A 24166-nucleotide genomic window follows, 5' to 3' on the forward strand; every position below is an offset into this window, starting at 1 on the left:
TTATTGTCTCATATACTGGACTCTTATACTGCTAGAATCACAATTGTTGTCACTTTTTTAGCAAGACAGCTGTCTACAGGCTCCAAAATAAACTGTAATTAATTTAATTGTAATTAAAAAGCACTTGAAGACAAAATCTGCGCTCTCTAACATTGGCACAGCCCCAGTGAAGTTAGTGAGGTCACACTACTGTCAAGTGAAGACAACATTTGACCCATAGGAATTGACTCTCTTTGCCATAAACAACTCTCTCCTATTCTATTTATTTATTAAGTTGTGTAGATATTGAAATGCACTGGGCCATCTGTACCATGAGCATGTGAAGAAGTCTCCCACAATACAAACCTAATTAACCAAAGCTGAATAAAAGTAGGCCACGACCTAGAAATAAGCTATTTATATGACAAATTTTAAATATGAATGAGATTTTTGTATGAAGTATTTTGCTTTTTGACTCCCAGATCCCTGCTCTAGCCACAACACTGTTACACCAGAGCTGAATTTGGCATTATATATTCACATACCGCCATAAAAACAAGGTCTAAGTGAATAGGCAGATAAATCAGATGGAGGCAAGGGGAACTACTCCATCTCTGTGTAAAGAGTAAGTGCCAAAATTTGGTACACTAGTAATTCTCATCATTTACTGCATTCCTCAGCATCAACAAACTACTGACATTTAATTTCGGACTCTCAATTATCTACTCTAACCCCAGGATGAAGAGCCCTTAGCAAATTGTTTACTTTATAAACACTGAATTAAACAGAATGTAGATTCAATAAACTAAACTAAATGGGACACAAGCCATTTCTTGAACTTGAGTTTCCATTTCAGTGTCATGCTTATATGGTCTTTTCTCTCTCAGTGTATCATTGTCAGTTACTGGAATGCCTCATGAAATATAAGCAAGAAGTATGGAAAGTAAGTTTGTGACCAAATATACCTTACATAGACACTGTTGTTTACAATAATGAAAACCAGATGGTTTGAAAACTGTAGTCACTTTGAGCCAGAAAGTCAGAAGTCGTGATCTCCGTATGTGATCCTCTTGCTGAATTTGGGGTAAGCAGCTGTTGGTTGCTCAGAATTGGAATTTATAGATGCTGTTCCATCTCTTCAGATCAGGGCCCGTTTTCTGAATCCTGCTTAAATGTGGCTCAAGTTGGGAAAAATCTTGTAAGAGCAAGAGATCTTACTAGTTCATATTGGACTGAATTTTTGAGGACGGTTTGTGTGTAGTATCATTGAGGCCAGAGGTAATTTAGTCCCTATTCAACCTCAAGTCTGGATTCTTATCCTTAGCCTGAACCAAATCTGAATCCAGTTATGGATTCAAACTCCACCTTTTTGGTCTGTATCTAGACAGAAGGCTTAACTTGCTTGAAGTTATTATATATTATATATTATATGCATTGTGGTAGCATCTGGAGGCCCCAGTCAAAATCACATATTCATTATGCTAGGTGCTTTACAAACACACCAGTAGAGTTGCCATCTAATCTCGCCCAAAGAGTTTGCAAAAGGTGGTGGGCAGGGTGTAAAGTGTGTACAATTTTTATGTGTGTATGCACATTTGAAAACATACATCAAGTAATGTTATGAAATGAGTAGTGTTTTGTCACCATGCAAACTAAACAGCTACACATGTTTTTCCTTAGGACTTGCTGTATGTAATAGCTTATGGTCCTTCTCAAGTAAAACCTCCAGCAGTACAAATGCTATTCCACTATTGGCCCAATTTAAAACCGCCAGGGGCAATAAGTGAGTACAGAGGACTGCAGTACACAGGTAAGTGCAAAAATGTTTGTATAAACCCAAATAAATACAATAAATGAGGTGGTCTGGTGTGTACTAGTGTTAGCTGTTAACTCTTGTCAGAGTGATCTTAACTACAATATTCTATAGGTAGATATATTAAGTATAAGCAATGTCTATTTCAGTGTGCTTTCAAAAGGTGATGATAATTGGTAGTAGTTATGGGTAGTAGAAGCTGGATCAGATCCAATAAATACAGTGTGTCAGTCCCAACACTAACTGGATAACTCTCTCCCCATAAACCAACAGTGAAAAGTCCTGAACCGGGATATAAATGTACCCTGTAGGTCCCAGAAGGAATCCTTTCCATGTCCCTTTCTACTGTCAGTTGGATGCTAGTGATGCCTCATTTCTTATAGCTGCTGCCGTTGCTATGACTCCTCTTCTAGCTATTACTGTCACTGGAGTCAGGTGCAAAACAGAGCTCAGTAGGAAAGGTCCCAGGACTGGAAAGAAGGATGTGGGAAAGCAGGAAGAGAGAGACGAAGTTGAGTAGGTGGATGGCACAAGGTCTCACTCTCACCTTCCTCTGTGCAGTTTTTGCATCTTATATTGGTAGGGGATTGTGCTTCTGCTGGGGTGGTTCTTAAGGTGGGGAACTTCCTTTTGCTGCTTGTTGGCCTTAACCCCATCTCTCTGCTTTGAAGAATCATATTTTCAATACTGTATTGTGTTGTCCTTTTGGATTTTTTTTCCATTTGGAGTACAGTTGGGCTGGCACCAGAACCCCACACTCAAATAACCCTGAACTTTGGGACATTCAGAATGTGAACTTGGATCTGAATCCAAATTATGCCACTGGAATGCACCTCTAATATTTGATTTCTGTCACCTCCTATGTAGCATTCCCTTCCCCTTTTTAATGAAGTCAGATTATTGGGATTTAAACGTCGCTCTGCTTTGTATATTGCTGGTTTCTGATCTTGTTCATTGTATTATTATATTTTAAATTGTTGTGCGGCTCATTTAGTGCTAGCTTGTCTGGGCCATAGTATTGTCACCCTCAAGAGAGCAAAAATAATGATTTGGACCCCAACAAATCATGAGATTGTCCCCCAAAATCATAGGCTTTCTAAAATTAAAATATTCTGTGGTTTTTGGTCTGTCTTCTGGTTTTTGAACTGCTCCCGCCCATCCCCAGCGTGTGCATGACAGTGTTGCAAACGATTCCACATTTATTGGGTAAAGTGATTTTTGGCTCCCGCTACAGGAGCTCTCGCCCCAACATTTGCCTGTTCCCTGCCAGCAATTAATTCTGACCCCACTCCTCTCAGTTCAGCCCCACAGCTTCCTCTCTGCTCTTCATGGGTTCTTCACCCCCCATTCTCAGGCCTGGGGGACTGCAGCAGGGTACCCTCTCCCCTTTCCAGTTGTGGGCAGGGGGCAGCTCGAGGGGCTGCGGAGGAACACTCATGCTGTCCTGTCCCTCACATTGCTCAGAGGATGGGATGGAGTTGCCCTGAGCAGTGGTCTGCTTAGTTCCCTCCTTCCCCCTCCCCTCCTGTCAGAACAGTTTTGGTTTGGTATGGGGTGGTGGTGAGTGCTTTTCCTGTAGCAGTTCTGATTGGTTGCTCAGCCCCAGGAGGTAGGCGAGTGGGGAAGACAGCTGATCAGAGGGGGTTCCCCACTAGGCAGGGCACAAATTCCCTAGACTAGAGGGCTGGAATGTGTGACAAAATCTGAGCATTGAGGACACAGCCCTTAGTAAGGGATAGCGTGTTGCTGAGCTGGCCTCGGAACAGCTCAGCGAAAGAAATGTGCTTTAGGGGGCCACAATTTCCAGGCTACTCCTCTATGCTCACTGGAGGTAGTCATAAACTAATCCAAAGTCTGGGTAACATGAAAGAAATGAAAGGGCTGCTGGGGAGGGTTCCTTACTCCCGCCTTATACCCTTGTGTGGGAATACAGTCCACCTCCTAATCCAGACAGGCATGTTATAAATTGTTGTTGTTACTAGTATGCATCCTGCGGCAGGGGTCATGTCTTCCTTTTTATTTGTACAGCAGATAGCACAATGAGGCCCAGTCTGGATTGGGGCCTCTGGGCACTAGCATAAATGGTACCTATGAATAATATTTGTTTGTTAATCAGCTGTGTTTTGGTTTTGCAGCCTGGAATCCCATCCACTGCCAGCACATTGAATGCCATAATGCAATTAACAAACCAGCTGTGAAGGTAACAGTCATTTCCACAGGACCAGAACTTTGCCCAGTTGAGGGCTTTACTGTAAAATTTCTGTAAGCCCATGGGTTGAAGCTAGGGACCCATTTTGTCTCTGGTCACACACTGAAGTCGGTAAGACTTGTATGTAACCAAGGGCTGAGTTTGGCATGGAAATTGCTTGCAGTTACCCGTATCTTTAATGGCCTGCTTTGCCTTCTACTGAAGTCAGTTGCAGAACTCCCATTGACTTCCATAAGATCAGATACAGGAACTAAGATGGCAGCATGGCCTGTGGAAACTAAAGGTCCTAAGAATACATCTTGATGTAGATGGCCTATGCAGCCTGGCTGCTCAGATGAAGATGGAGTATTTCATCCTGGAGCCTCCATGAGCTATGTCCCCATATTAAATATAAGGATGGTTGCGGGCCACATATAGGGTTGCCAAGTGTCCTGTTTTCGACCAGAACACCTGGTTGAAAAGGGACCCTGGCGGCTCCAGTCGGCATCGCCAACCGGGATGTTAAAAGTCCGGTCGGCGGCACAGCAGGGGCCCAGGGCTAAGGCAGACTCCCTGCCTGCCCTAGCTCTGTGCAACTCCTGGAAGCAGCCACCAGGTCCCTGCAGTCCCTAGGTGCATGAGAGGCCAGGCAGGCTTGATGTGCTGCCCCCCCTCACTCCCCCAAGGGCCGGCTCTGCAGCTCCCATTGGCCAGGAACCATGACCAATGGGAGCTGTGGGGGCGGTGCCTGAAGGTGTGAGGGCAGGGCACAGAGCCACCTCGGCTGCCCATGTATCTAGGGGTTGCAGGGACCTGGTGGCCACTTCCTGGGACCCATGGTAAGTGCCACCAGGACCGCGCAGCTCCTCCCGCATCCCAACCCTCTGCCCCAGAACGAAGTCCCCTCACACACCCAAACTCCCTCCCAGAGCCTGCACCCCACATCTCCTGCACCCCAACCCCCAGCCCGGTGAAAGTGAGTGAGGGTGAGGGAGAGTGAGCGACGGAGGTAGGGGAGATGGACAAGCAGTGGCAGGGCCTCAGAGAAGGGGCAGGGCAGGGGCAGGGGGCAGGGCAGGGGTATTCAGTTTTGTGCGATTAAAAAGTTGGCAACCCTATCCACATGGAAAATCTCTGGAGTGGTCTCTGGCTACCCCAGTGTTATGTTTTCTCAAAAATATTACTTATTATATTCTCCAAAGTGCTTTAGAAAGGCGATAAATAGCATCATCCCCGTTTTACAGGAAACAGGAATCACAGAGAGGTTAAGTCGTTCAGACCCCAGGGTCATTCAATGGGCAGTAGGAGAGTCAGGAATAGAATCCACATTTACTGAGTCCAACTCTGGTGCACACTGCCTGTAGTAAAACTATTTATTTATAGACCTAACCTATGTTCCAGGCACTGTATAAACATTAAAACAATTAAACTGATCAAAATGACACTTGACAGATCTCTCCCTCCCAGCAAACTGGGCTCCCAGTATATTATAATTGCAAAAAAAAAAGATGTTCACGCTTGACTTCAGAGCTCCCAACATTTCCCACCCAGCATATTCCAACTCCAGCCCCTCATCCAGCCCTTCCCAGTCACCCCCAGTTAGGTCCTCCCATCACCAGAGAAAGATAACAGGTAGGTGTTGCATTGTAACCTGAAGACTCCAGCCATTCAGTGGGGAGAATAACTCTTCGTGAGATTTACAGTTCTAAGGTTTGTACATGAAAATGCTTAATGCTTAGGAGTCTCGAATGGACTTTCATCTGAACTACTTTTTGTAGAATGAAGATCAGAGCTATGTAGAGATATATGAACTGAGGCCTATTCTCTCTTTGATACATGCCCCCAAACTCTTATTAATAAAGAGGACGGAAGTTACATCCAAAGAATAATATACCCTGTCATTCGCAGCAAGATCAAGCTCTTGGCTAGATTAAGAAATTGTTTTAATTTCATTTAGAAGTGATATTATGATGTCTGTTAGCGATTGCCTTTTGTCTTCACTGCCCCCTTGTGATGAAACTGGGTGACACAGCAAGGCTGCTTCAGTTTACATCCTACTCTGATGGACCCCCTCACCATCTAGCCTGCTTATCGGTCCTTTGTCATAACCCTAGCCCTCTGGCTGGATGTCCTTTCCCCCTTTCAGGGTGCTAAAGAGTCCAGTGCTTCAGCAGGCCAGTCACCTTAGATGAGGGGCATACAGTCATTGAGCTCTTTGAGTGTGGCCCACTTGCTCAAGGCCTTAGTAAACCCTCCTGATGGGTTTGGTAGGGAGCCTAGGCCTGGCCATTTTCTGGGTTCCAGGCTAAGAACCCTGTATAAAGTGGTTGATGTCAATTTCTTTCAACCTTTTACTGTTTCCCTGGTGTGCTTCCTAACACACTGCTCCTGTAGACCGTTCCTCTAGTTCACATTTTGTGGTCCTCTCCTCCAGAGGGTCTGGTTTCCTGGGTGGCTTCTCACTGGTGTGTTACAGAGACCTCTGTCCTCTGTGGCTCTACAGCCTCTCTGGCACTCCCCGGGCTATACTCCAAACTGTCCTTTTGGTTTCCCTTCTGGTTTCCCACATCTAGAGTGTCCCCCCAGCCTTCCTCTTGAAACTGGGGCGGTAATTCTAGCCATTAGCATGTTCCTGTTTCAGACAGGAGTGGGCCCAGATTAACCAATGTGCCCTTGGTGAACTTGCACAGGACCTACCAGAACACAAAACAACACCCCCCATCCCCCAACACACACAAATCCCACACTTGATTGGTGCTGTGACCCTGTGTGCCAGGTTGCAATTATACTCAAATTTGGTCCAGCAACTGCTGTCATGCCACAGGGAAGCTGGGTCATACTGGAGTGAGTGGTCCTGTGACCTGGAGCTCGGCCCCCCACTTTTACAATAATCACTGGACGAGCAGAAGGCTTGCTGTACCTCCACCCCTCCCCCCAAAAGTCCAGGGGGGTGCACCTCCTTGCTTGAGAACCTCTGCTCTAGCGGGTTGGAGCACGGCAGCAAAATGAAGTTTTGCCTAGAGCGGTGATTATCTTGTATATCACCTGCTCTAGTTTAATGAGGACGGGGGGGAAGAGGGATGGGGGTGAACCACCAATTTCCGTAGTGCACAGGGCCCCAAAACTCTTTTTAATCTGGCACTGAACAGGAATCTCTCTAACTCTCCTGCAAGGACCTGGGGCTGTTGTTTAGGTAGTTAATTCGCTCCTCGGGACAGGAGTTCCCCCAGCTCTCGTCTGTGGAGCTGGGAGTTGTGATTTAGGCCAGTTACAGGTCTTAGCCAGCTTCACCTTCAGCTGGGCACTTTTCCTCATCCAGCACATGAGCCTTCTCCTAGTGATATCGGCCTTGCTAGGAGAGGGGAAGCAGCATATAAGATGGTCCCCTTCTTAAAGCTCATCCCAATTGGCTGGGGGAGAGGGGAGTCTTGTCCCACTCACTCTGCAAAGATCCTGGTCCTGGGCCTTTAAAGAGACAGTAATGTGATTCCTCCCAAACACTACTTATTCCCTGGACCATTTCCTCTGTCCCCAGTATCTCCTTGATCTTTCTATATCACCCCACCCCCCCCCCCCAAAAAAATCTTAAAGGGGGCCTGTCACAAGGATGGTCTACTCACCACTGGAGCGCCTCCTTCTGGCCACATCTAGGGATTAGCTGTGCCAGGCCGATGCTCCTTCCTGCAGTTGCGCTCTGTCCGCCTCTCAATCTTGTTCTCTCGGGACTCAAATGCTCCCGCTTTGAGGCTTGGCCCTCTGGCCAGGTCACTGTAGTTTTCCCGTTCCAGGGGGAAAGTCTCTTAGGACCCACTGTCCCAGGCAGTCTTCTCTTTCACTGCCCCTTAATAGTGCCACTTCCACAGTGGTTGGTAGGGAAACCCAGGCCCACCCTCTACACTGGGTTCCAGCCCAGGGACCCTGAAGCAAACAGTCAAGGTCTGTACAGTCCTAAACATTACTACTGTATCCCTGGGCTGCTTCCTACCTTTCCTTCCCTCACCCCGAGAGTGACTGCAGCCTCGCTCTCTGCTGCCCCCTTCTTCTCTCAGCTACTGGGCTTTATACAGCACCCCCATTCCTGTTCCTCTGAACCTCGTCCCTAATTAGTACTTACTCCCTGATTTCTCCTTCAGGTGCAGTCTAGGCGCTTAACTGGTCCACCTTACCCCCTTCAGTCCTTGTGTGGGATGGACACCCCATCACAGGACCATGCCATGTGATTGGGGTGGGCTGACCTCTAGGTACCACTACCCGTAAGGGAAAGATCAACCTGTCACAGTGTCCATGTCCAGACCTACGACTGTCCTGCTTCCAAGTACTTAAATAGTGTAATGCATCTGCTCAAATATGTGATCATGTTGCCATCTAATGGCTAACCCACAAAGGGGATAAAAGCCTCACCACTAGTGGAAGATAATGGAGTTATTCTTTTAGCTCTGGTGACAGAGGCCTGCATTTTGAGAGCCGGAGCTCCTGGGTTCTCTCTCTGTTATCACATATGTGCTGTATAGCCAAGAGCCATGTTGTGTGTATACTTGCAGTGTATAGGTGTTACAAGTGACACCACTGAGATTGAAAGATCTGGAATTCTACCTTAGCTTGGCCTAAAAATATTGAGCCAAATTCTCCTGTATGAGATTCTGCCTCTTAGGGCATGGCTACACTTGCAGATGTAGAGCGCTTTGAGTTAAACCAGCCTTCGTAGAGTGCAGTAGGGAAAGCGCTACAATCTGTCCACACTGACTGCTATAAGCGCACTGGCGTGGCCACATTAGCAGCTCTTGCAACGGCCACAGAGAGCAGTGCATTGTGGTAGCTATCCCAGCACGCAAGTGACTGCAACATGCTTTTCAAATGGGGGGGATAGGGAGTGTGTTGTGGGGGGAGAGAGAGTGGGTTTTGGGGGGGGCTGAGAGCATGTCAGCATGCTGTCTTCTAATTTCAGACAGCAGCAGACTCCCCGTCCCCCTGTCTCCCTCTCTCACACACAGCATTGCACAGTAATGGTTGCTTTGTCTCAGAGCAGATAAGCAGTCGGCTGTCAGAAACGGAGCTTTCAAAGGGCATATCCGCATTTCTACAGCGAGTTCAAAACAATGACAAGAGTGGCCCTTGACTTAAGGGGATTATGGGACATTTCCAGAGGCTGATCAGAGCGCAATAATGCAACACCTCGTTCACACTGACGCCCGGGCGTTTCAGCCAAGGCGCAACAAGCGTTAATCTTCTCACCGAGGTGGAGTACCAGCAGCGCTGTAGCCATGGAGTCAGAGCGCTCTACGTGCCTTGCCAGTGTGGATGGGTAGTAAGCTAGGGCGCCCGGGGCTGCTTTAGTGCGCTCTAACTCACAGGTGTAGCCAAGCCCTTAAAGCACTGCAATGACCATGGAATATAATACATGTGTTTAGTTATAGTAATGTAACAAAGACACACCTGTGTTACTCCCATAGGCCCATTTAAAGCAAGAATGCAGAAAACAGGACTGACACTGCTCTCCTTTTACATAGACTGGTTCCCTGTTTTGAGCTTGTTTTTGGCGGAAACCATTTGGGACACAACACTGGCAGGTGCTGAGTGCCTCCTGCAAGATGAAAAATGCCTTCCACAAGCACGGACGCCAGTGGATGCTCATTACCTTGTAGCATTGGTCCCTTGGATTGTTATGAAACCAGAGCACTTTCGTGGAGAGAGAAGTTCATTCTGTTCTTCCTGTGTGTTTCAGATGTGCATAGAACCTTCCTTGTCTGTGGCTCTGGGTGATAAGCCACCCCCGCTTTATCTGTGTGAAGAATGCAGCCAGAGGATTGCAGGGTGGGTAGACTAAGACTCAGAGATGAACGAGGATCACAAATAGTCGGTTAAAAACAGCCGCATACAATGAGTTTACAGCTCCAGATTCTAACACCCTCAATCATGTTGAATAGAATCTTACTCCACAAATAATCCAACTGAAGTTAAGGGACCCACCTGTAAAGTAAGGTGCTACCTGGTACGAGTAATTGTAGCAGAGTCCGGCCCAAAGCGAACAGCATTTGCTTTTAGTTTTCACGTTAGTGAGTCTTAAAGATAAGATTTGTGAATTATGATTTTAAGTTATGAATCCACACCCTTTTTGCACAAGAACAATGTCTCTCCTCTCTCCTTACCATTAAGAGCACTGTAGTGAGGTCTCCCTTGCTGAGACATCATTACTTTTATGGAAAATGTACTTCAGAACATTCTCTAGTGCATACCATGAAGCAGCTGCATAAGGAGTTAAAACTAGATCACACTTGTGAAGTACATGCAGAAATACATTCGGACATGAATTATCCTCACATTTTAAGTTTTGTTTGGAAACTTGTTAATTTACAAAATCCACTAATTTGCAATGTGTCTCCCAATTATTAGTGCAAATGAACGAAGTTCTGCTTAGTTCAGAAGCTGTGTATATTTATTTTTGGCCCTTGTTTAACAGACACCACTGTATCATAGCAGCTGCAGGGAAAAGTAATTAAATTTCACAGAAGTCACCTTGGTTTTGAAGTCATCCTTGATTTAAAGCTGCCGGGAAAAGTAATCAAATTTAATTGCAGCCATGGCTTCTAAACAGATATACAGTGTATGGAACAGGTACTTTTCCTTTTTTCATGTTTGTCTAACACTGTTCACCATCAGTTTTTAATCTCAGTATATACAGAACACATTGTGTTTTCTAAATTGCTAAATTAATATCTTCAAAGTAATATCTGAAAGCCTTGAACATGGACAGATATCAGCACAGTGGTAATTTGCAATCAATAGGGCATAACAAAGAGAACTGATTTAAAACAGCCCACTATTTATTATGTGCTATTTACAGAAAAGCTTTTTCAGAACAGTGTAGGTCACTGATGTTTCTTTTGTGCAAAAATAAAATAAAAAGGGATGTTAATTAAATATTTGAATTATTTTAGGGACCACAGTGAATGGTTGGTTGATGTTCTCCTGCCACAAGGTAAGATTTACTTTAAGGATGAATAACAAGTAATTGTGACTCTACAATCATAAGTTTGTTTATTTTTCTCTGTTATCTAAGGTATTATACCTCCAAGAAAACCACACAGAATCCTAGAAAATAATAATTGTTTACACTTAAATGCTCCTTAGCATCTTCAGAGTAGTGTGCAAACATTAGCTAGTCATTATTGTTATTAATCATGTTTATTATGGTAGTCCAGAAGGGCAAACCAAGAGTGAGGCCCCATTATCCTAGGTGCTGTACAAACACAGACTAGCAGATGGTCCCTGCCCTGAAGAGCATCCAATCTAAATAGACAAGACTGACAGATAGGCTGAGGGAAGGGGTAGAACACACAAGCAGAATGAACACTCTAAGGGCAGCAAACATGTTAATTCTGCCATTTGGGGTGCGTGTGGATTTACTTAGGAGGGGATTAGCTAAATGGAAAGAAAAGGGAAGGGAAAGTGTGGGTGGGGCAGGGGAGAAGAGGGGAAGAGGTGCAGGTGTGGAGTGAAGCTGAGGTGAAGAGAATGTGAAGGAGAGGGAGGAGGAGGGGGTGGAGCAAACAGCCAGTCAGCACAGGGCAGAGAAGGTCCAGACAAAACTAGAAAGTTCTCTGAATGCCCAGACATCCAAAGGACACTTCTTTGGCTGCTTCTGCTCCCACCAGCTGCACTCTCTGGCTGGCTCCTGCCTTCTTTCTGTCTTCTCCCAAGCCCACATGGTGAGGGGATGGGAGTCACTACGTAGGTCCCAATGCCCTCAGTGTGGGATGGTCTCCCTGCACAGTTCTGGGTGCAGAGGCATGCTGGGGGAAGGGTGGCGCTGGGTGGGTGCCATTTGATCCCTTCTCTCCAGTGCAGCAGTCAGTATTGCCAGCTTCAAGAGATCAAAAATCATGAGTCGGATCCCAAAAATCATTGGCCCCAAAATCATGACATTTAAAAAAAAGATTATATTGTGTTTTTTAGGCCAGTCTCTTGATTTCTGAACTCCCTTGTTCATTCCCAGGAGGTGTGCATGTAACAGTGTTGCCCGCTCTCCCACATGTAATGGATAAGGTGATTTATGGCCCCTGCTGCAGGAGCTCTCACCCCCACATCTGCCCTTCTCCTGCCCAGCAATTAATCCTGTATCCCAGTCCCCCATCAGTTCTCTCCCCACCCAAACCTCTTCAGTTCAGCTCCCCCTCAGTTCATCTCCCAGCCCCCGTCATCACCACCCCAGCAGTTCAGCCCCCTACCCCATCCACCTTGACTGCCCTCAGTTCACCCTCCCAGCACTCACCCCATCTGCTCAGAACCCACCATCAGCCCTCACCCTCCTCACTTCAGCCCCCCCTCCGGCAGCCTCACCTCTGCTTCTTAAGGTTCTTCACCCTCCCCAGACCTGGGGGACTGCAGTGGGGTCCCCTCTTCCACTTCTGGCAGGGCACCAGCAGCCCAGGGCTGACAGCTGGAGCCCTGGCCATGCCTGGGGCAGCTGACAGGATTTAAAATTAAGCCTCGCTTTTAGAACTCTCAAATGTCAGGATTTTTTTCAGTTCATGCTTATTTGAGGTTTGGCCCTCCTCCCCTTTTATCAGATGAACTTTCTCTGCCCTGCTGGGGTGTAGCCAGCCAGCTGTCTCTTGTTAATTTGATACCTCTGCTTACCTGATATTTAAATGAATTCTCATTGTCTTTCAAAGTACTTTGGAATAAACTGACCTATGGAGAAAACACCTTCCTTTGTTTAGGATGGGGTATCTCCTGTTTAACTGGACACACCTGATTTGTGCCATGGCTGAGAAAAACAAATCTTGTTTCGGAGTGGTAGCCATGTTAGTCTGTATCAGCAGAAAGAACAGGAGTACTTGTGGCACCTTAGAGACTAACAAATTTATTTGAGCATAAGCTTTCGTGGGCTAAAACCCACTTCATCGGGTGCATGCAGTGGAAAGTACAGTAGGAAGATATATATACAGAGAACATGAAAAAATGGGGGTTGCCATACCAACTCTTAACGAGACCAATCAATTAAGGTGGGCTATTATCAGCAGGATTAAAAAAAACTGTTGTAGTGATAATCAGGATGGCCCATTTCAAACAGTTGACAAGAAGGTGTGAGTAACAGTAGGGGGAAAATTAGCATGGGGAAATAGTTTTTAGTTTTTTTCCACTGAATGCATCAGATGAAGTGAGCTGTAGCTCACGAAAGCTTATGCTCAAATAAATTGGTTAGTCTCTAAGGTGCCACTAGTACTCCTTTTCTTTTTAGTTAGTGTAATGACTCATCAACTCCCTGACTTTGAGAGTTCTCTTGCAAGACCATGAGTGAGGCTTAATTTTACTCAGAAATTGCAACTATCGCCATCAATTCACAAGAGTTGGCATGCATGAGCATTCCTTGCTTTGCCTACTTCAGGACCTACCAGCTTGCATCTCTCTTGCATACCCTATAGTTTACAGCATGCAGCGACCTAACTTGACCCAAGCAGCCTGGCACTGGGGCTGAAGTATTGCATTCGGTGACATGTAGTCTGTGTGGGATGACACATCTATGCAGGAGAGAGAGGCAGTTGTGGCTCACATTTAGATTTCAGTGGTCTGCATTTTATCAGCCCTTGTACCCAGGTGTTTGTTATGATTTGCTGGTTGAGAGAAAGAGGCACTGATTTAAATTCTGCTAGTATAGAAAGTGAATGTAATTATAAAAAGAAAAGGAGTACTTGTGGCACTTTAGAGACTAACAAATTTATTTGAGCGTAAGCTTTCTTGAGCTACAGCTCACTTCATCGGATGCATGCAGTGGAAAATACAGTAGGGGGATTTTATATACACCGAGAACATGAAACAATGGATGTTACCAAACACACTAATGAGAGTGATCAGGTAAGGTGAGCTATTACCAGCAGGAGAAAAAAAGGAAAAAAAAAAAAGCTTTTGTAGTGATAATCAAGGTGGGCCATTTCCAGCAGTTGACAAGAACGTGTGAGGAACAGTAGAGGGGGGGAAAAAAACACGGGGAAATAGTTTTACTTTGTGTAATGACACATCCACTCCCAATCTTTATTCAAGCCTAATTTAATGGTGTCCAGTTTGCAAATTAATTCCAATTCAGCAGTCTCTCATTGGAGTATTATGAAGAACTTTCCTTCAAATTACAGGCCCTGACTTTGCAGTCCCTTGGCAGACAAAGCTTCCATTAATTTCACTGGAATTTTTACTAGAATTCGGCACATTGGCTGGGTACAGTTGACATCAATTATCTGATGTGTTCCAGATACAAGTAGGGAAACCTACCATATAGCTGGAGGAAAAGGATAATGTTTAGAAAGTCAAGTCAAACCCTGGAGGCTCTTTTTTAAAAAACTTGTTTCTCCCATGGTTGCCGTGGTAAAGGAGAAAAGTGTTAGTACTGTGTTGATATTTTGTATACCTTCCCCTTACAGCTGAAATTTCTGCTATATGTCAGAAGAAGGTAAGACTAAGTTGTTTCTGTGATGGGGCATGATTTGGTGTGTTTGTGCATAACTTCATCCCATTACTGTGTGGTATATTTTTTGCCATCTGAAGTTTTTTCATTATGTATCCATTGCCACATTTGTTAAGGGGAAATGAAGGTGATTTATCAGTGAGATTTGTTTTGGCTCAGAATTGCTGCCATTTGACTTTTGATTTTCAGGTGTTTCCATTAAAATGATAGCTTAACAAAGCAGTCTTATTGTGCAATTGATTTTACCAGTCTGTGTATAATACTACTTATAAAGAGGAGAGTATGAACTACTAATTTAAAATCCAAGCATTTTATGTATTCTGGGCCACAATACTGAAGTACTGAATTAGTCCTTATTAGGCACAACTCCCATTATAGTCAGTGGATTTTTTGCTTAAGTAAAGACCAACTCAGTCTTCAGTATCGGACCCTACACAAAAAGAAAAGGAGTACTTGTGGCACCTTAGAGACTAACCAATTTATTTGAGCATGAGCTTTCGTGAGCTACAGCTCACTTCATCTGATGAAGTGAGCTGTAGCTCACGAAAGCTCATGCTCAAATAAATTGGTTAGTCTCTAAGGTGCCACAAGTACTCCTTTTCTTTTTGCGAATACAGACTAACACGGCTGTTACTCTGGACCCTACACAGAGTACTGAGAAACCAATCTGCTTGCAAAACATACTAGCAAAATTTTCTTAATAATAATTTAATAAATATGGATAGACATGTTCAAGGTCTCGTGCTAGAGAAAGCTTATACATCGAGCCAAAATCTCAGCTGGTATAGATTGGCATAGCTCAGTGGAAGTCAGTTTATATTTCAGAAATTTTGAAAGTTACCCCTAATGAGTTGGTGTAAATTGGCATATCTCCAATGAAATCAATGAAGCTACATGGATTTAAACCAGCTAAGGATCTGGCCCTGTTATGTGTAACTAGGGAGTGAGAGAATTTTGCAGGACACAAGTATTAAATATTCAACAAAGTGAACTCCTTTTCCTTTCTGTATTTCTAGTTTGCTTCTGAGAATCACACTGCTCTGAATCGGATGGGTGGGCTTAGAAATAAATTGGGTACAGGTTTAACTGAAAATTAGATGCTATTATTACCTTTAGAGATTGGCCCAAGCCAGAAAGTTGAGGTTGTTGTCTGAGGCGTTGATTTGGCCCATTCCAGAGAAAGGAGACTATCCATGACATTCAGGTCTAGGTCTACATGTATCTTTGCTTGAAGTTTAGTAATGCTTGGCTCCAGGGGTATGTTTTGGACCCATCGCTAGTGAATTTTAAAAAATGCCAACATATTAGCTAGCTCTGTTATGTTGATTTTCATTCTTGTTTTCAGTTCCACTTACTGCCACATGTGGCATGATAAAATCTGTTTGTTTCCAGAACTGTAGCTCACATGTCAGAAGGGCTGTCGTCACCTGTTTCTCAGCAGGCTGCTGTGGCCGTCATGGAAACAGGCCGGTGCGCTACTGCAAAAGATGCCATTCGAACCATCACAGCAGTGAAGTTGGGGCAGCAGCAGAGACCCACCTCTATCAGACATCTCCTCCCCCAATCAATACGCGGGAGTGTGGGGCTGAGGAACTAGTTTGTACTGTGGAAGCTGTGATCAGGTAATGAGGCAAACAAACACACAGATCCTGACCCTCACACTTGTACTTGCAAATCCCAGGGCCAGGTTGTGATCCTAGTTTCACCAGCGTAAACTAGAGACTAGAGTGACTGCACTGAAATCATCCTGGTGTAGCAAAGATGAGAATCCGGCCAAGGGACTTGTACACATGTGTCTGAGTGGCAAAATTTGGCCTTGAAAGCTGGAACTTTATCTTATTTCATTATATTTTTTACCCTTCAAGGACACTGTGCACAGGGAGATGAATGAAATCTAGTGCTTTAACTTGTAATAGTCACTGACCAGCTACCTTCTTCCAGTGTAGGAAGGCTGCAGTACGGGCCACATTCCCCTTGTTTTGCAGCTTGCTGAAAGAAGCAGAGTTCCATGCTGAGCAGAGAGAGTATGAACTCAACCGCAGGAGGCAGATGGGCCTCTCCTCTTCCCATCATTCCTTGGACAACACTGACTTTGATAACAAAGATGATGACAAGCATGACCAGCGCATCCTGAGCCAGTTTGGAATCTGGTTCTTGGTAAGAGTTGCTTGCTGTTTCTCCCTCTCCCCTCTTTCTGTAGAGTCATCTGTCCTATCATTGACCTCACTCTTAAATTCATTTAGCTTAATTCAGTCATTTACCAGGAAAGGATTGATCTAGTTAAATTGGTGCCATTTTTATAATACAGACAAGCTCTAAGGTCACATAGCAGAGCTGGGAGGAGAATCCAGATTCCCTGACTGAGTTACTTGCTGTAATCATTGGATTACAAGTGCACCTCTATATGATGTTACATACCGTATCTTTGTAACTGTTCTACACGGATATGTTTTACACTATTTCTAGGTAAAGGCAAAGGTATTCATTGTTTTTTTTTCTAATGTGCATAACTAGTTTATAAGAGTTCAGTCTTTGGTGCTTTCCACTGTCTTCAAGAACTTTTGTGTTTCTGCTGACACATCCTAGACAATGAATTTGTTACTATGGTATTATTGCTCCTTTCATTACGAAGGATGCCGCACCACAGATTTGTTATCTTTATAATAAGCAAATACTTTAGGCTTGTTAGTTCTTTTCTCATGATTTGCATGACTGGCTAACAAGAGGAGTTTGTCTTTCTAGAAGAAATCTGTTTTCACTCTTTCTGCTTTCAACAGTCTGCTCCTTTCTTCTGTTTCAGACACAGAAGTTATTATTGAGGTGCTCCCAGCACTGTTCACATTCTCTTCTCCTTGTGTAAGAAGGTTTTTCCTTAAGTTTAGTTTCCAGAAATTCAGTAGTAGTTTTAGTGACAAACGTAACAGGAGCACTTCTGCGTACACCAGAGTGCGGAAGCACAAGATACATATCATTTTAGATACCATTTAATTTTAATTTGTTTTTCATTACTTCTCCATTGCTTGATGTCTTGCCACTACACATTTCCCAAATTAATTGTCTTTTTCTTCTTCACCATCCCCACTCACTTTTAAATCTATTTCAGTCTTGAAAAGATGCTTTCCAGCCTCTGCCCTGCTTCTGCCAAATAAGACTCTGTGAATGTTTGCAACACACCCTCGCAGTCCATATTAAACTCATCCACTAGAGAGTTTTGTTTATTACAAATTTGAAATTCAGCCCATGTTAATTCAAGGTTTGTGACGGTTCATGCACTGTTTGCTTGAATCTGTGCTGATGAACCCCCCCAAAGCCTAGTGTATCTGGATCAAAGTAAGGGGCATTTGTGCTTTAAAGATTTTTTTTTTTTTTTTTTAAGTCTGAAACCAGGTGAAACAGATTTTGATTGAGTTTCACTCTGAATTTTGGTTTGATTAAAACCTGCAATTCAGAATGAAACTCGGGAGGTACAAATCCACATTGACTAAAGCTGATGGAAAGGCTTGTATTAGCTGCTGTAACCACTTAGGGTATGTCTGCACAGCAGCTGGGAGTATGCTTCCCATGTGGGTAGATGGACATATGCTAGCTCTGCTTCAGCTAGTGCACTAAAAATAGCCAAGTAGCCGTGGGTCTACCCACGCTGGGAAGCCTGCTACCAGTTGCAGTGTAGACATACCCTCAGTTTCATACATCTCTACCATCTGGGCCTATACCACCAGTACACACTTAGCCAAAAGCTCTTTCCTTGTTCCTTGAGGAGCGATCAAAATTTTCCATAGCCAGAACCACATCTTAAAACAGAAATTATGTTGTGGACAACTCCCTTCTTGTTTGCAATCATGTAGGCCTTCTCCCTTCCCATTTGGACTGCATAACATCACTGTGACAACCACAGCAATTGCCCATATGGAAAAGTAACATTAAGCAAATATTTAATGTGATTTAAGTGTCTTTTAGTGTGGAAATAAGGATGAGGCGACAGCACCATGTAACCAGCCTCCTGTCTGTGGTCCACAGTTTGAGAACTTCTGCTTTAGGCATTTTAACCAGTAGTTTAACCTATTTTATCTGCAAACTATTTGTAGAGTATGGAGTAAATCTTCCTGCCTCAGAGCTCCTTCTGGAGGAGAGAACCAAGGTGGTGTGTTGGTGGTTCCACTCAGCCCTGTTGTATGTGGCTGTAAGAAGTTGCCTAAGGACGCTCTGCTTTTGTCTCCTTTAGTCCCAGCCGTGTGTCTGAGTACCCTCTTTCCTCATGCCACACCTGCCTCTGTGCCTTTTTTTCATGCAGCCCTGTTATGTCTGGTCCCCATTCAAGACTTGGGCCACCATGCCTCCACCCTCTGTACCTCTGAGTCCAGTTCTTCAAGGGCATTGATAAACTACAGTCTTGAAATATATGCTTTATATAGAACAAAAGAAATTTAAAAATCCCTGTGGGGCCTGATTCATCTTCCACTGACTCTGATGAAAAACAGGAGTAACTTCATTGAATCAAATGAATATATTGCTTGTAAAATGGGTGTGAAAGGAGAATCCACTTCTACTAACTCTCTGGGTTTTCAGACTCAGCTAGAGGAAAACTCATAGGTACCAGGAAATCCCTTCTGATTGGCTGTCCTTTCCCATTTACCCACCTCTTGGGGAAGGAGAACCCAGAGCTGCTGCATAGGCTAAATGGACAGCTCATTCCATCAGCCTGTGTAGCAGGCAGAGGTTGCCCCTGGCCTCCCAGCTGGGTAAACAAAAGGGCTGAGCTCTGGTGAACCCCCCAGGCCTTTGATCTCTGAGCATGCTGGGATGCAGCTTCCCCCTGCCAGCTCTGCAGCTCCCCATACGCCCTATCTCCCATGTATTTTTAACCACTTCCCAGCTTCCCCATATTCCTCTGCTGCCTTCATCCTCCCCATTTACCCCCAATCCACCATGTACCACTGACCTCCCTGTGATTCCCCCACCTGATCCCCCCCATGTCTCTGACCCTCTGTCCCTAATACCAAACCCTGGGGTACCAGCTTCCCCTCTTACGTCCGAGTCTTCTGGGAGGGGCCCTGATGGGCTGCCCTCCCCTCCTGGCTTCAAAGGGTGCCCAGCTGCCCTTTCCAATCTCTAGTCTTCAGGGGGCCATCAAGGGGGGTCACTGTTCACCAGCCAATCCAGAGAGAGCACATGGGGACCAGAGGGGAGGGCAGGGATGGCACAGAGTCCTTCACCCGCCTTGCCGTGCTCACAAGCTGAGTCCTGCTGGCCTGGGAGTAGCTCCAAAGGGGTTTGATGGTGAGAAGTGTCTCCCTAGGGTGGGTAGGGAAGCCCTGCCCAAGAAGTAGATATGCCCCAAGCCTGCAGGGTGGGAACTGGCAGGGCCCAGAGTTTAAGCAGGGCTGGGACCTGCTGGGTGAGGGTAGAAAGAGTGTCTCCCAGCCCGATGATTGATCCTGGGGTGCGCGCTCTCTCTCTCTCTCTCTCTCTCTGAATTGCGGGGATGTAGTGATTGCCCTTGGCAGCCCCCCAAAGTCTAGAGATTGGGGGACAGCAGGAGAGGAGGGCCACCTACTGAGGCCTATAGACAGGTGCTGTCCCAGGGCACCTCCACATGATCTGGGTGGCCCTGCAGGTACCCTGCCTCAGTTTCCCACTGAGTTCCCAGAATAATCCAGTCACAACAAGGTCTTTGAAACCATATTCCCCCTCTTCTGGAGTCTAACTTATTAAGTAGCATCCAGATCCCTAAATGACCCCTTTCTGCTCACCCCTCAGGTTTAGGGTGTCACAGTCCTCTTTGGGACTGTTGCCAGTCCTGGCTTCCCTGGCCTGTAAACTCTCTCCTCTGGTTCAGGGATCTCACTGCCTTCCTTCCTGGAGCTGTGTCCCAGTTGAGCTCTTCCCCCTCAGCAGCTGTGTGGCATCAGCCTGTCCCTTTGACTGGGCTTGGAGCCTCTCAGTCAACTAATTACACTCTGGGCCTCCCCCATGTGGGTCTAAGAACCCCAAACCCTTCTGTGCTGGCTGGGGCTACAAGGAGTCTTGCCCCAGCCATTCTACAAGGCTCCTAGTCTCAGGCCCTTAAAGGAGCACTGGTCTGGGATGGTCCTGTACTATCTCTGTCTCCAACACTAACTACTCCCTGGGACCATCTTCCTCTCCCCCAGTAACTGCTTCATTTGCTTCCCAGGACACATGGGATGGGGTGACTACCTCCTCGGGCCTTAAAGGGCCAGCACCCATTTACAAGGCCTCTTCCAGAAGGCTGAGGAAAGGGGAGGGGGAGCTGGGGCCCTGGGGTGTGGTGTTAATGTATGGTGTAGGAGGGCAGAGACATTTATGGAAATATATGTAAATGAGACCCTTCGGCTTTCTGTTTACAAATGTTGGCAGGTCTGAGAGGCCCCCTAACTCTGAAGGTGTTTGCACTACTGACTCAAATGACGATGTGACCTTACTGTCTTCACCCTCCTAATATCTCCTTGTTTAAACTTCGAGCGTAAGCACTTTGGGGCAGAGATTCCAATCTTGTTTTGTATCGAGTTGTGTCCATCTATGGTGCTTAAAACAGTTTTCTCTGAAAGCTGAAGGCCGCTTTATATTCACAGGAGGTGTAGCATATAGGCAATAGCAATACAAACTCCCTGCTCTCTTCTGTCAATGTGCCTCATCCCTGACCTTGAGGGAACATCTCTTGATGGTAGAGTGAAAAATCAATGATTTTACTGAACGCCTATGCAAACCTAGGCCTCTGCAGAGACTGACAGCAATGGTGCCAGTTAGCATCAAGGGAACACTTTTCCATTAGGAACTGGACAGAGATCAGCAATTCATTTCAAAGAGACTGTCAGATGATAATGCTTTTCAGTTAATACACACCTGAGCTGTAGTCATTCAAATACTGAGAAGCAAGTAGCTCCATTACCCCATTATCAAGATGCAGAGTGGAATCTCAGAGAAGATGAAGAAACTTATAGAAAATGGTACAGTCCCCTCCCCACCAGCAGTTACCACAGTATCTTGGGATAAATGGAAAATTAGGTTTGTTTTTGCTGTCTTCCAGGTGAGCCTTTGTACTCCCAGTGAGAATACTCCCACAGAGAGCTTAGCTCGCCTGGTTAGTATGGTCTTCCAATGGTTTCATTCCACAGCTTATATGATGGATGATGAAGTTGGTAGCCTGGTGGAAAAACTCAAACCTCAGTTTGTCACCAAGTGGCTGAAGACCGTTTGTGACGTTCGATTTGATGTCATGGTTATGTGCCTACTTCCTAAGCCAATGGAGTTTGCCAGGGTAAGAATATTTTCTGTATTTTGTCTAAAGATTCTCTAAAAGCCATAACGCTTGAAGTCTTACTGTGGTATATTCAGAAACTTTAAGGAACAAATTCTGCCATCAGATCAAGGCATACAGGCCCAGATCCATAAGGGTAGTTAGACACCTAACTCTCTGAGACAGGGTGCTCTACTCACTGCAGGATGGTGCCTCCTCCTGGCCATCTGGGGATTAGCTTAACATAGCCAAGGGCCCTTCTTGTGGTTGCATTCCATCTCTGTCTCTTGCTCTTGGTCTGCAATCCTTCTCTCACTCCAGGAGCTGCTGCTGTCTCTTCATGATGGCCCTCCAGCCAGGTCATTCAACGTTCCTCCCTTCCGGGGTTGTGTACCAAAGTCCCTGCTCACCAGCAGTTTTAGGCAGTCCTCCCATTCACTGCCCCAGGTGCCACTCCCTCAGTAGCTAATGGGGAACCTGAGCCCACCCTCTACTCCAGGTTCCAGCTCAGGGACCTCTAAACACCAGTCAAGCTGTGGTTCCCTCCTGTACCTTGCCGCCTTTCCCTGGGCCTCTTCCTTATCTCCAGAGAGCTGGATTCAGAAAACAAGTTAGGCGTGGTTATGTTGAGTGTCAGAATGCCTAACTTTTAAGCACCTAGAAAATCACTGCGATACACAATGCTTGAGTTAGGCACCTAAACTCCTATACAATGAATGTGCAGAGGCAGGCACCTTAGAATTAAATAAAACAAAAGCCCCCAGCATGCTAGGCAGGAAGCCAGCTAGCCAATGGGAGGTGCCAACAAGACAGGCGTGTGCTAAGCCCTATCCTACTGTCAGAAATAGGCACCTATCTCTGCTTGCAGTTCTCAGCTGTGAGCACTCCTGAAATTAGGCACCTATACCATTATTGTTGGTGGTACCACTACCCGCCCTGTAACTTTTAGCCCAGTGGTTAGTGCACTCACTTGTGATGTGGGAGACCCAGGTTCAATTCCCCATCTCTGCCAGTGGGGGAGAAGGGATTTGAAGTGGGGTCTCCCACCACCCAGAAGAAGGCTCTATCAACTGAGCTATGGGGTATTCTGGTGTGGGGCTCCCTCACTCTCTCCTGTTGAAGTTTGGATAAATAATGAAAGTGGCCTGGACCTGGTGTCTTCTACCTTCCAGCTTGCTACCCTAATCACTGGACTACAAAGTCTTTCTCTACTATGGATAAATACTTAAGTAGTCATTGGGCCAGACAGGGAGAACTGCATTTAAATCTTCAGCTGCACTTCAGTTTCCCCTGGATCATATGGGGGAAAAAAAAAAGCAGTTCCCATAGCTGAATCTGAAATATCCACAGAACTTTACTATTGATCAATCATCATGATTTAATGTCTGTAAGGTGCCATGCAAATATATGATGCTACACAAATAACAAATGCAAGAATTATAATAGCTAATAAACACTATTCCTGGAAATGCCCTCAGGTTGGTGGATACTGGGACAAATCCTGTAGCACTGTGACACAATTAAAGGAAGGTCTGAATCGCATCCTCTGCCTGATTCCATACAATGTAATAAACCAGCCTGTGTGGGAATGTATTATGCCAGAATGGCTGGAAGCCATTAGAACAGAAGTGCCTGATAATCAACTGAAAGAGTTCAGGGAAGTACTAAGGTAGGTAAACAGGTACTTGAGCTGTAACAGTGGTGAGTATATTAATCAACAAGGGTTTTAGCACAAGAAATTGGTGACGTTGAATAAAAATGGCTTTCAGAACTGCTTTGTTTATATGCAATAGAAGAGACAGTGACTAGATGCAGCTGAGTCATTAATAAATTAAAGTTGGACCTTAACTGGAACATTTGATCCAAAGTTCCACAGTATCATTGGATCTGTATCATGGTCCAAAAGTAGGGCTAGATTGACCTTTGCCCTGAGCGGACAACACGTCCAGTTGGTTCCGGCACAATAGAGAGAGCAGCCTCCAGCGAAGTGCTACTTCTCCCTTACAGGTGGGTCTGGAGTGGGTATGCAGGAGTGGGGAATGGGCAGAGCCCTGGCTCGTGCTACCCAGCACAGCTGAGCTAGCACAGAAGCGGAGTAGTCTGCTACTGGTTGAGCAAATTACTTCTCCTCTGGAGTAAAGGAGAAGCCAGGGTGTGTGCTCTCAGAGTCCCAGTGCCCTGTTTCATGCATTCTGGGACAGTGCAGCTACACAGTGCCTCTTAAACTTACAGTCGATCCTTAGTGGCTGAGGCCTGTCTCCAGTATGAAATGCATTTTGGTGGGGGAAAGGTAAGGAGAGAACTATTTCTATGTGTTGGAGATAGAGAAAGTCATCACTAACAGATGAAAATATTTCTGTTCACTAATCTCTCCAATCCATCTGCATCACCTAACTGAACACTCTTTGAAATTTAATTTGAATTGTTATGATGTATGACAGACCCACCAAACTCAGGAATAACTCCCAGGAG

The 24166-nt window shown here is 45.4% G+C and overlaps 1 protein-coding gene across 8 annotated transcripts in view; it reads left to right on the forward strand.

The window, feature by feature from the left end:
- UNC79 (unc-79 homolog, NALCN channel complex subunit) overlaps nucleotides 1–24166 on the forward strand; it is a 147117-nt gene that overhangs the window by 21152 nt on the left and 101799 nt on the right. For all 8 annotated transcript variants that reach the window (XM_074956154.1, XM_074956155.1, XM_074956156.1 and 5 more), the window contains 10 exons: nucleotides 867–922; nucleotides 1660–1789; nucleotides 3928–3992; nucleotides 9703–9791; nucleotides 10916–10956; nucleotides 14396–14424; nucleotides 15832–16061; nucleotides 16425–16596; nucleotides 21485–21715; nucleotides 23173–23363. In XM_074956154.1, the coding sequence (XP_074812255.1) occupies nucleotides 867–922; nucleotides 1660–1789; nucleotides 3928–3992; nucleotides 9703–9791; nucleotides 10916–10956; nucleotides 14396–14424; nucleotides 15832–16061; nucleotides 16425–16596; nucleotides 21485–21715; nucleotides 23173–23363 (1234 nt within the window). The remainder of the gene's footprint in view (nucleotides 1–866; nucleotides 923–1659; nucleotides 1790–3927; nucleotides 3993–9702; nucleotides 9792–10915; nucleotides 10957–14395; nucleotides 14425–15831; nucleotides 16062–16424; nucleotides 16597–21484; nucleotides 21716–23172; nucleotides 23364–24166) is intronic.

The sequence above is a fragment of the Natator depressus genome, chromosome 6 (genome assembly GCF_965152275.1).
Source record: "Natator depressus isolate rNatDep1 chromosome 6, rNatDep2.hap1, whole genome shotgun sequence".
In the NCBI taxonomy this organism is placed as follows: Eukaryota; Metazoa; Chordata; order Testudines; family Cheloniidae; genus Natator; species Natator depressus.